General features: G+C 34.2%; 2 protein-coding genes across 2 annotated transcripts; one reads left to right on the top strand and one right to left on the bottom strand.

Annotated features, from left to right (window-relative positions):
• Positions 1-392: 392 nt before the first annotated feature.
• Positions 393-1,767, top strand: LOC128235790 (uncharacterized). The gene is made up of 2 exons (XM_052950586.1): positions 393-633; positions 776-1,767. Exons 1-2 carry the CDS (start codon positions 393-395, stop codon positions 1,765-1,767), a joined length of 1,233 nt encoding a protein of 410 aa, XP_052806546.1.
• A 2,842-nt stretch (positions 1,768-4,609) lies between these two features.
• LOC128235202 (uncharacterized) lies at positions 4,610-6,144 on the bottom strand. Its single transcript, XM_052949957.1, has one exon. It carries the CDS (start codon positions 6,142-6,144, stop codon positions 4,711-4,713), a length of 1,434 nt encoding a protein of 477 aa, XP_052805917.1. The 3' UTR covers positions 4,610-4,710.
• Between the last annotated feature and the right edge of the window lie 7,562 nt (positions 6,145-13,706).

The raw sequence follows: 13,706 nt of genomic DNA on the forward strand, positions 1-13,706 counted from the left end.
TACTGTATATTCTCTAATTACCGAAGTATTTATCAGGACCTTATATGTACCCGATTTAATTAATATTTAATTAGGATAATTGATATATCGATCATTAATCAGTGATCAAATAATCGTCCTTTTAAAGCCAGTTCGGGGATTCCTTTAATCAACCTCACAGTTATGCCTTGTTCGTGATAGATGTTATTTTAATTAATAACTCCGTTTTTAATCAGATTCCATTGGACTATTATCAACTCAAATGAAAGTACCGCGCATTTGAGTAATTGTTAATTATTAACGCTTAAAACATGTTTTCCCTACATGTATATATTTCGGCCGATGTCATTTTAAGCATCCTTTTTTTTTCTTAAAAAGGGGTATCATCTTGTTTCAATTTAATGTCCTTGAAGATGGCAAATAAAAATGATTTTTTGTCTTGGGATGAAGATTTAAATTTAGATGAAATACTAGGTGACTATACAGATGCATATTTCGATGATAGTGATTCTGATTTTGCCTCCGAAACAGAGCCTAAAACCAAGACCGTACCTCAGACTGGTTATATTTGCCCACATTGCGCTAAAGTTTTAAAAACCATTGCCGGTTTTAGAGGTCATGTAAATAAACAACACATGGACACAACAACCAAAGGTACTTGATCATGAATTATAACTGTCTATTTTACTAGATATTTCCACGTCCGTGATATTTCGGAAGATCTCATGCCGTTAACAAATATACATTTGCTTCTGTTGTTTTAAAGATATGTATACAGTAAAAGAAAACTTTTCAGCTGCATCATGCAAGATCGGGGGGGCGGGAACTTCTAAGACGCTGTCCTCCGGGGATGCAGTGACGGATGAGGACTTCAAGACAGCTTACGAAAACTGTATCAATACAATAGCCGGCGACCCTATCCTCCAAATGTGCCCCGACGTTGCAGCTGCGGCAGACACTGCACGCGGTAATTCCGAAATAATGAAATTCTTTTTGTCAATTTTCAGTGTGATAGTTTGCTTAAATAACATGACCCTAGCCAGTTGTCGGGAAACAATGTATCGTAAGGTTCACGAATTTAGACTTTGTAATATTGCCAAAATGAAATATGAAGATCTGTTCCTCCAGGCTGGTTGCAATCTAAAGGATGGTGTAAATACCTTTGTACAAATATTCTCTGTTGAAATAATTGGCGAACTCATTAAAACCAAACTTGAAAAAAAGATGATGTGTAGCAAAACCAAAGTCAGCGACCGCGATCAAGAGATTCTGTATTATATTTGTGGATACATTGCAAAATCTTTACAAAAAAAATATTTGAAAATAAAAAATGATGCCAAAAGACAGTTAAGGCTTTCATGCATTGAAATCTTAGTGAATAAGACTGCAGATGAAGGAACATTTATGCACAAATATTCTCATTGGACAACACGGACATCGAGAGGAGGGCTAAATCACCCGAAGGAAAAAATGTTTTTGATTATTAGAGAATTTGAAAATATCATACGGACACATGTCGATCAGGAAAACTTAAATGGAAATTCTCTACTTTGTGATACATTAAAAGAAAACTTATTAGACAGTATTATTGTAAAAACATACTCAGAGGAACTTTTTTCATGTATTACAAATAATTATGTGTGTGTTGTTGAAAATATGGCAACTTTGTTTTTAACAATTAGGGGATATGCAATTACCAAGCACTTTAGGAATGAAAAAAAAATCACCAAACAGAAGTCCGTTAGTTTGAGGGGTGGTTTTAAAAAGGGTCGTACAGGATTTGTGTGACATTGCTGTGAAAAGTGTATAAAAATACTACATATAAAATACATTATCGATTAAACATGTTATTTTCGTTGATTTGCCATAGTTATATTCAGTTCCTTTATATGTCAAATATATATGTGGCTCGCTGTAATGTGATATAGTTGCTTTTGTGTAAGTTCTATGTAAAACAAACCTATATTCTGTTTACGTGTCAGCAACCATGTTCTTTGTGTTATCAGTCATGTTTCCTCGTATATATGTATATATTTTCAATGCATTAGAATGAGGTGTTTTATATGAATAAAACTTTGATGTGAAATGATGTTTTTGCTAAATAGATACTGAAAAAATATAATCATATGATCCATCTTGATAATCATCCTCACCTTTCAAAAAATCATACGTAATCAATTGATCCATCATCATCATCATCATCATCATTATTCAAAGTTCCCAATTGAACAAATAAACATTTCAAGATTTAAAAATTTAATTGTTGGAAAACAAATATATAAAAAAAACATTTCAAAAGTAAAACCTGTATACAACAAATATCATGGTTAGCATCTTCAACATATCATCATCATCATCATCACTATTATCATCATCATAACTATTATCATCATTACTATCATCATCATCATAACTATCATCATCATAACTACTATCATCATCACTATTATCATCATCATTACTATCATCATCATGACTATCGTCATCATCATTACTATCATCATCATAACTATCATCATCATAATCAAAACTATTATCATCATCATCATCATAACTATTATCATCATCATCACTATTATCATCATCATCATAACTATCATCATCATCATAACTATCATCATCATCATCACTATTATCATCATCATCATTACTATCATAACTATCATCATCATCATCATCATCATTAAAATATATATAAAAAAGTAAAAAACTGTACACAACAAATACCATCATCACTATCACCTTCACTGATTATCATCATCATCATCACTATTATCATCATCATCTATCATCATTACTATCATAACTATCATCATCATCATCATTAAAATATATATATATATATAAAAGTATTTAAAAAGAAAAAAAAACTGTACACAACAAATATCATCATCACTATCACCATCACTGACCATCATCATCATCATCATAACTATCTTAACCATCATCATCATCATCACTATTATCATCAGCATCTATCATCATCATAAAAATCATCAACATCATAACTATCATCATCATCATCATCATAACCATCATCATCATCATCATCATCATCATAATAACTATCATCATCATCATCCATTTCCGTTTACATACAAATGTATAAACAAATATATAAGAAAAAGTATTTAAAAAGTAAACAACTGTACACAACAAATATCATCATCACTGACCATCATCATCATCAACATCTATCATCATCGTCATAACTATCATCATCACTTTTATCATCATCATCATCATCATCACTGACTATCACCATCATCATCACCCATTACTGTTCAAAGTTCCCATTTTAATAAATAAATGTTTAAAGAGTTAAAAATGTAAAAAAGGAATTGTTGGAAAAGGTAAAAGAATTTAACAAGTAAAAAAAAACCTGGAATAATCAAATACTGATGGCTAGAATACATGTAGTTGAGTGATTAGTTCAGTTTTAATAATCATAAATGGACATATCAACCATCAGACAATGTCTCTAACGAAAGTTTTTTCTTCTTGGCAGTGGAGTATGATCAATGTTTTTCTGGCTTTGACCACACACTGTTATGTTTCCTCTCTTGGGGATGAGAGCCTGTGATCCAATTGCTCTCAGCTGGGTCATGGTGTGGTTGACCTCAAACACGGTTGGGTTGACATTACTTCCACACTTGTTCCTATAATGTCCGAAATGCTGTTCTAGTGGGTCTTGATTAAAACTATGGGTTAAAACAAATGGAGCACCACTGTCAATAATGATCTTAACGCACTCAGAAACAGAGCTACATGTTATGTGTAGGCCATTCAGGGTCTGCTGTGACAGCATCATGGCATTTTTCTGGCTTTGTGAGAAATTGCCCTCCCGGGCCATTACATCGTCCTGCCATTTGGTTAAATAGGTCAAAAACGGTCCTGTTAGCCAGTTGAGGCGGATATCCTGAGAACTTCTGTATGGCTCAAGATTTGGATTTCTTTTGTTTTTCCCCTCATATAGACTTCTTACATTTAAACAATCAAAGAATTTGTCAAAGTTTCTTAGAAAAACAACAGTTTCTTCCACTTCTTCCCCATACAGGTGCTCAAGGGCATTCGCGACAGTTACAGAGATGACCTGGGCGGCTAAGTTTACTTTCATAATGCTAAAAGCATTGAGATTTACATGTGCATGTGTTAATTTAGGGCATGGTGAATATACACTTGCTTGGCAATGCTCTTCATATAACCTGACAATGTGCCTCCAGCTTATATCTTTATTGTTGGTCCACAATGTCCTTGAATTTTTATGGAAAAAAGAATTGCTAAAGCAGTTTCTAGCTGTTTTGAGCAGGTGGGGGGCATCTGATATAAAGAATATCTTTCTGTTGAAATCATGGGGATTGACTGTATAGTAGCCTTTGTCATTTCCTCCATCATCATGCAGCCTAAAAAACTTCCGGTTAGATGAGGCACCATCACATGTGATGCAAAGTACTTTCAATCGTGCGCACTTTTCAACATACAGCACTGCTTTCCAAATAATTGGATAAAGAAAGTCTGCTGTAATGCTATTAGTGGCATATCCTGCTAATGGAAACTTGAGATTTGTTGAGAGTCCACGTACCATTACAACTAACATGTATTTAGCTAATTGTCTATCAGTCTTCTTTAATTGACTTTCTAGGTTGAGAATATCATTGCCAACTGAGTCCAAATCAACAAAGCCAATCAGCTCACCAGTATGTTTATCATACACCAGATCTGCCTTTATTCTTATTTCGTCAAACAACAAGCCAACCCAAGATTTCCAGTCTTCTGAATACAGTCCATTTTTTCCGATTCTTCTTGTAGAAGCTTTACTGTTTCTGCGGTTATGCCAGTGGTACTCTTTGTAAAGTGAGAAAAATCGAAAAGTGTGCGTGAGCTTGGCAACTTGATAAACCCGCTTTGGCGCAAAGCCTCATAGGTTTTGTTTGACGTGTGTCGCAAATATAAGCACCAACGAATGATCATTGGATGCCATCTCATTCCCTTCTTTTTAGTTGTAGATTCCTTCAACTGTTGTTCCCAGAATAACCTCTGAAATGAGTTTTCATCTGGGTATGCTGTTTTAACTTTTTGTTCACATGTTGCCATTAGATCACTTAATTCAAAAGACTCAATCTCACTCAAGCTCTGTCCCTCAGTCTGAATTTTTTTGGTTAGTTGCCTTTTTAATTTGTTGACTTCTGAATGGAGGCTTTTTATTTCATTTTTCTGTTCATTTATTTTCATGATAAATTGCGTTTTGTCCATGTTTGAATGTTTATAATTAGAATGAGTATATTGTTTTTTTATAGCAGATTTAGCTTCTTTCCGTCTATATTCCCTATTCCTGAGCACTGCTCTCACTCTGCTGCATTCAATACATCGATCATGTTTTGTCAATAAAACAAGATCACACATTACAGCACGCACAGTACTGTTGTATGAGAATGTGCCACATTCAGCTCCAAAATTTCCCTCTCTGTACGCCAAGTTCTGTTTATTTGAGGAGCTGATGTAGCTACCTTCTGGAACAAGTTCCACATAAACTTGCTCTGGACAGCCAATACACACATGGGCAGTTTTGAGCTTGTTAACAATTGTCAAAATGTCCTCTAAAAAATTAACCCCCTTTCCGAAGTCAGAGAATAAGCTATGGGATGCAGCCACAGCTCTGTTATGAATAAGCACCTCAACAGTTAAGTCCTTGTTGATCACCAAACAAGTTTTTACTGTGGTTTTGTAGTGTTCCAACACTCGAATGGTGTGATCCTTCAAAACAACGAAAGTTGGATCAATTTTGTCACGCAAGTCATCATATAACTGATCAAATGCATCAGACTTAACAACAACATTTTCTGCAATGTCTGTCTCATTTACAATTGGTTCAGACTCATTATCAAGGCACGGATTCAGTGTTTCAATGTCAATAATGCACTCATAGTCACTGTCTATCTCCACATCACATGGCATACTGGCTATACAACTATAGTTGTGGTCATCTTCCATTGTTTCAAATGTTTGTACAGCTTTAACACTAGCAGCCTCTGTCTGAATTGTAGTGTCGTCGGTTTGGCAATACTCATGGTCAAGGGCCGACTCTCCATTAGGTAGCTCAGGTTCACTTCGACGCACCTTCTTCCGCCTCAAACCAAAATTGTTCTTTTTCCGTTTCCACGGCATCTTTCCTGAAACGACAAGGAAAAGAAAATGTATTTACTTATACTACAAATGATGGTTGCAAACATTCCATGAGAAGCAGTTATTCAAACTATAATTCTTTACGGTCAGTCAATTGCAAAGACACGCCCCTACCACACACCAAGGTCGGGAGATATACCAGGGAAAGCCGGATGAACCGAACCGTGCTGGGTGAATGCAGTTGTTTTGTCTTGTGCCAAAAATAGGTGGAAATGGACCTTACCGAGGGTCCCTGAGGCACAGGGCATAACAGGGATTTTAGCCAGGCTTGGCTGGACCAACTGTCAAGTTCGGGCTTTATCCAAGACCTTGGGGCCGTGGTTACAAGTAGCTTACAACTGAATGGTGCATTAATAAAGCCAACAATCACAAGCTTGTGTCCGATGTCACGCAATAAGTGTCTTATTATCAGAATATTTGGAAGATATATGAAGTCTCCATGCACATGAAAATGGCCAAATGTCACTACCTCCTAAGATCATCAAATCAAAACAGAAAAAAAAACTTACATCATGGCTTGACAAGTTTATCAAAAAGGAAATGTTTTCACTAATCCCGGAAGTGTTAATTATAAAAACTTCTTACTGAAGAGCCTTAAATAACGAGAACTCTTTATAGGTTATGAACTACTATTAAAATACAATTACCAACAAGGAAGCTACCCATGATCATAGACACGGGCCTGTTAACCTATGATACACGGTCATCGAAATTCAGAACTTTATGATGAACAAAATAAGGGACTGAATTCTTATACTTTTGCTTGGCATCATTTTTTTTTTAAAAATCCCTGCGCTATACGATTTAACCTTTGAGAAACCCAGGGCAACATTTAACCAGTGCAGGGCTTGCGGGCTTGTGATAATTTCAACCATTGGAAACAATGCATACTCTTGGTGTGCCAAAAAAAGGGTTTTATTTCTTGATAAACAAGGCGTCAAATGCTATCCTGTTTGTTTTTATATACATGTAATGCTTGAGCAGGCAACTACCAGATCAGGTAATAGTATCAAACTGGACAACCATATGTGGTGATCTATTCATAGACTATTGTGACAAGCAATAAGCCACCTCTATGGCTGTCAACGAGACAATTTTAATCTATCAAATAAGAAAAAAAAGTATCTCTGATCGCTCATTATTGTAGCTACAGGAATACACATGAAATGTCAAAAAAAAGTACCCCTAATCGCTTATTATAGTAGCTATGACAAGCAACAAAGCAGAACTCATGACTTGCTGTAAAATTTCGTTTATGAATTGGGAGGAAAATTAGTCAGCTTAATATAAAGCAATGCAATCAATAATGCACCAGTCAATTGTAACCACGGCCCCACCCAGGTCCGGTGGTATACCGGCCGGGGATAGCCGAGGAAAAGGACCATGTTTTTACTTTCCAGGTGGCCCGCAGGGCCAGGTGACCGCCGTGGTTTTGTCATAGCGCCAAATTTAGAGGAGATTGGGCCTTATATAGAGTCTCTGCTGTGCAGGGGCATTTTGCCGGGGTTAAACAACAGTTCGCCCCCGCAGGACGGAGATTTTACCCAGGGGTTGGCTGGACCGAAAGTCTAAGTCCCAGCTATTGGGGGGTACAATATTGACTGGTGCATAACCATAAAACAAAAATTCTAAAAAAAAAATCCGAATATTATATCCGAATTTCTATGCAACAACACGGACCTCTAAACCATAGGTCCATGGCAACAATAGCAAGGTTAAAAGAAAAACCCACCCTAACATCATTCATTTGATTATCATTGGACATCAAACAACATAAACATGAACATTTTAAGAAAAACTAAGTTAACTTTTTCCGATTAGACGGACCTGCGGTCGGCAGTAATTCTCTAAACAAACCAGTCAAATTTACCAATTTTATAAAACATCAGTACAACCTTAATATTTAAATAATTTCAAAAGTATCTCTACATTAAATAGTTTATATATTTATCTTGCATATTAAATCACAAAATTTACGCTGGAATTGTTAATTACAGATCCTTATGCTTTAGAAAAAGACATAGAATTTTGTTAACGATTTTATCTCTCCCGGTTGCCAAAGTTAGGTAAAGAAAAGGAGAAGAATTACCAGGCTACAACTAAAATAATATACTACAATACAACAAACATATCACAAAATATATAAAATACAAACCATGGGCTAGGTTACAGCAATAATTGGGACGATTGCATCGGATAAAGTTAGCACAATTTTTCGACTGAAGCAAGATGGCTGACGTCTCGAAAATGACCACACTGTGAGATCTCGGAATGAAATCGCGCGGCACGCGTGCGTTTGAGCTAATCGCATTCACACAGACGCGAGTTGCCAATCCATGGTTTATAGGTCCGTGATAAAGCCTACTAAAAAAAGCCTACCTACCCTACCTATTTTTGAAAAGATGTAACACTAACCAAACATTTTTTTAGGCCTAACTGAAGTACCGCATAGTTTACAATTAATTCCTTTTTCGTATTTTTATAGATGTTATCACGTGATATTACCGAGTGAAGTGGATAGAATAGTTATATTACCCTTGCCGGGATGCAATACCGGTTCGAATCCGGTCTTCGTCACAATTTTTTTTTTAATTTTGGTATTCTTTTTTTACACTTATGATATTAACGAGTAAAATGTATTATTAAATAATTGTTCTGAGATTCGTTACACAAAAAACTTTTTTGGTGCCAATCTGGTGTACAGTCCCTTTAAGTTATCGGAGGAGAAATGCACTGCGCGAGTTAAGAGATATGGTTTTATTATTGTAATTTGAATACTAATAGATTATGCTTGACGAAGGCACATACGTTATATAATGTTTTAATATCATCTAATTGTAATAAGTCCCAACATTACAATATATTAAGATTTGGTCGGAAATAGTTACTGATATACTTAAATCTATGTTTAATTAGGTTACTACAAACAAAAAGTTAGTGGATCATTAACCCACATTTCTTTTGACACATAAAAAGCAATATATTTTCTCATACGGAACATTATTTTCATGGTTCTAAGACTTCAAAAATAAACTTCTTGTGTTAAAGAAGGTTCAAACTGCATTATGTCCTTAAAGACATTAAATTTAGTCCTTGTCGTTATATAAGATTGGCTTTGACTCTGATCATGTTGATTAAAGTGATCCATCAATGTTTTATGACCATGTCTATGTTCTAATGTTTTTTTTTTAAATGTGCTGATCTTCAAATATTGCTATTGAGTAAATATTTGATTGCTTTTAATCATTTATATTGGATTAGAGAGTGGAACATACAAATACAGAGTATTTTAATATCACACCAAATTATCCATGATTAACCGACCATTTTAGCCTGTATTGTGAGTCTCATGAGATATCAGTTTGGTTCGCCATATATCATATGCTGATGTTATTTTTTTAGAATTTAGTGATTTCCGCAAACATTTGTGGATTTTCTCTAGGCAATCTTTGTTTTCTTCAAAGTCCAATTTTACTTGAATGGAACTTATAAACTAAATAAATACGCTTTGTTGCACACATTTGCTTTGATACGACAGACTCGTCCGAAACAACATTGGTCGTAGCGGAATAAACGATGTGTGTTAATACTGGTATTTTACTTGTTTCTGAAAAGCTGAATACCACTTTTACGTTTGAAAACAGGTTGTTTACAGGATAACTTACATTTGTTTTAATTATAAACGCTTATGTTGTCATTTAACAATAGTTTGTGTGAGCGACTAATGTAGATTTACCCTCGTAATGTGAATTTACCGATGTTTTTTTAGAAGAAATCTTCCATTTAAGATATGTAAATTCTGATGTTTACAAATATCCAACACATATCGACCAACTAGTTTGCTTTTCGCTTAGGAATAGAACACAGAACAGAGCAGTTTTTAGATACAAGCATATATAGCTTATGATCATCAATGCAATCATCATAGCATGCAAAACCGCATAAATGACCTAACATGATTACAAACAAATAATAACAAGAGAGCAATAACATCCAGTTTAAGTTAGACTGTTATGTTCACTTTATTTCCTCTTATCTGATTTGCCTTTATCATAAATATAGCCATTTTGTGTAACAGTGACTTCTTTGTAGAGTTAAGAAGTGTAATATATTTTGACAAACTCGGTCGGGAACGCTAATGACTAGGTTTATAATGGTATTTATTTATTGTTACTATCAATCACATATTGATACAAAATGATATTCATCTTCAATGTCATTCAATTGACATCTTCTGCATGACGGGGAATGTTCCTATAACAGCATTCTTCGATTTTAAGCCTCATATCATCAATCATCAATATATGAGGATAATATTAATTTGCTAAACGCATGTCTGTGTTACACATTGTCAACAGTGTATCGATAGCAAGACATTCATGTCAAATGTGGATTTCATTGGACGAAATAGAGTTAGACTTGTTGAGTTATTAACACCTTCATTACATTTGGTAATATAAGTAACTTTTAGTGTTGTTTTAACCGACTTATAAAACATGATGTATTAATCACTGAGTTTCTATACAGCCAAACCCAAACCTCATTTAAAGTGATTCGCTCATGGGTTGTAAAATGCACTTTTTCAATTACGAAAGTTTAGTAAATCAGGATTGTTAAAACAAAAATACCAAAAGCTGGAACTCTTCAGCAAATTTTGATATTTACTCAAATATCGTCTTTGAAGACCACAGTTTCATTTAGCTATACACTGTTAATCCTTCCTCGAACACCTTGTTCAAAAGTCATTATTTTCGTCTTGTTGACACTCATTTGAGTCTTCCATCGATCACCGTAATCCCGTAACAAGTCTTTTGTAATCCCTCGGCGGTTTCCCTTAATAGAACACACGCTTAGATAATGCTACTTGTTGAAATTATTCATAGTTTCACCATCATATCAAACTACTCAGAAAAGAGGAGCTCAACATTAATAAAAACATTTGAGATTTGCATGTTGGTCTCTCCTACCTCACATGGTCATAATTATTTCGCATTTCGTTAGTTTCTTCTTTAAAAACCAAACTTTCATCATGGTTTAAAAAAAGTAATGTCTTTGGGAGAAGGTAAATAGATCCTTTGATAATTTTGATTCAAACAGAGTTATTTCCAAATAAATATTAAGTCCACATCTTAACAAGATCTTCAATCTAAAGTTTTACTTTCTGAAATAGGAGAAATATTGTTACTTAAAACATTTTTACTGCCAGATTTGCGACAGTATTTTGTAATTTTATTTAGCCAGAAACATTTAGAGAGCCGATTGGTAGACTTTGTTCATTAAACATTGTCCCCTGTCTACCTTAAGCCTGGTTGTCAACATAAAACGTAGGCGGCTGGCCAACACCGGAAGCACTCTCTCGCATAAATAACAGGGTCCATTCTATAACTATATGGACAAGGTTATTTGGTTAACTAGGAAGGTCCTGGATGGAAGAGACGCCCCTTTGCGCATAATTAACTTAAGTTCATGGGCGGTTGCGTCGCGTCAGGATCATTCGAACGATATCTCAAAATACGCTCCTTCCGACGAGGAATATCAGAGTTCCTGCTGCTCAGCATGGTAATGTGCCACCAGAGAAAAAATGTTGCGTACGGGACACCCATGTTAAAGGATGGCCGCTAGATATGCTAGCTTCACATGTTTATTGCCACGGTTTGTTTTATCTCTTTCGGGTTGTTCCGACCCTGCGGTAGGCCCTGTATATATGTAATATTTAAATGTATGCAGGACAATTCATATTACTACACAAGGAAGAATTGTAAGATATATCAAATATATATTTCGCATAAAAGCTAACAGTAATTCCCCAGGTCTTGTTTGATAAAACACCCCAATAACTTGTAGTTAATTGTTTCATCATAACTCGAATACAAGCTGCATAAGCTAAAATTGTATAATTCGCATATGAAAAGTTGTTGGTTTAGTTTTGTTTCTTTGTTTTACGGGCCTTCCATAGTGCAAAATTCTATTGGGAAGACCAACAGTTAAAACGTTTAAAGAGTTGATGTATTATTTAGTTTTAAGGAACAATCGCTTTAGGAAGAAAAACAAACATCCTTTGTGACATGTTTTGGGGTCATAAAGAGTTGACAAAAAATTAGGACAATTTTTTTTTATCATATTTTGGACCATAAAGCATTTGCTTTTTTTTCGAAATGATCTTTTAACAATATAACTATGTCTTGTGTCAAAATGCCTCAGACTTCCATATTTACAATGTCGTGAGAGTTCTTGATGATATATTGTCAAATGCTAATATATTTCCTAAAAAGCTGCAATTAAAACAAAGCCTCAGGACATTGTTGATTGGATCGAATAGACTATTTGACCCAAACACATATTCATTTTGTGTAAACATATCCGGAAAAATGCAAAGGCTGTTTGATTCGAAATTTGATAATATCCTCCTTTATATAACTTGCTCAAATCCTACTTACAGCTACACTGGTCGCAACGGATGTATTTTGCTTGCTAAGAATTGAGCCTTAAAACTAAATAAAACATGATTTTTTTAGTAGTTTGTTTTTATACAGATGATATTCTTAAAACTTGAGTTGAATGTATATTTTATAGGCCCTTTCATTTCTGTTATTGAAAAATGTAGCATTGCCTGCAAACATGTTTGTTTTAATTGAGTGTTTAGAGCTTCAAATGAATAGTTTATAGGTTAACGTGTTTTTTAAAGACCCAAGAATGCCTTACAACAATAAGAGCCAAGATTTTTACTTACACTCCTTCTGTTTAAGGCATATTAATATTTATGTTCTTCTAAAAAACCTTCCTACTTTGTTTTTCGTTTTGTTTTTAAATTTGTCTAGATTCAAATAACGTTATATCAGTATTGTGTTGTGTGTTTTGTGTGTATTTTTGTGTAATGTTTCGTAAAAATATCTTTGTTCTCTCACAAATTGATCTATGTCCGTTAAAATCCTATGCTTTGATATAAGTTTAATTATTTTTTTCTATTCGTAGTAAAGTCTCACAAGATCAGAAAAATGTTTATTGTTCTTTTTCGTAAATTCTACGTGTTAAGCTTTTGAACGCAATATTATTCCTTTGATTATTGCTGAAATAAAACTAATCTAGATTTTTTTTGTTTTATGGTAGATAATTTTTCTGCATAATTTTTATTGCTATTTGGATGTTTTTGATTATGAATTTCATTTAATTCTTCGATTATTTATTTTTTCTTTCTATCCTTTCTCTTTTTTAAGCAAGTTATTTATTTTATTGAAACATTTCTCATAGTATCTTTGTTTAGTTCCAGAAGAGTATTTGAATTACACTTGTTGTACATTTAAATAATTTCCCTTATAGCAGTTTTGATTTGAATTTGATATTCTATGTCGTTTATAATGCTGTTAATAATGTGAAGGTAACTAGGTCTTATTTTTAGCTCATATTTGTTAAGAATGAGTACTACTGTGAAGTGGTCTGTTTTAATTCCTGGTTTAATATTGCATTTAAGTATTGTTATCAGAAATAAGAAAGTAGTCCAAACCCTAAATATCGATCATGTTGAAATGAAACATAACTTTAGTAAG

This window comes from Mya arenaria, chromosome 5, assembly GCF_026914265.1.
Source record: "Mya arenaria isolate MELC-2E11 chromosome 5, ASM2691426v1".
Lineage (NCBI taxonomy): Eukaryota > Metazoa > Mollusca > Bivalvia > Myida > Myidae > Mya > Mya arenaria.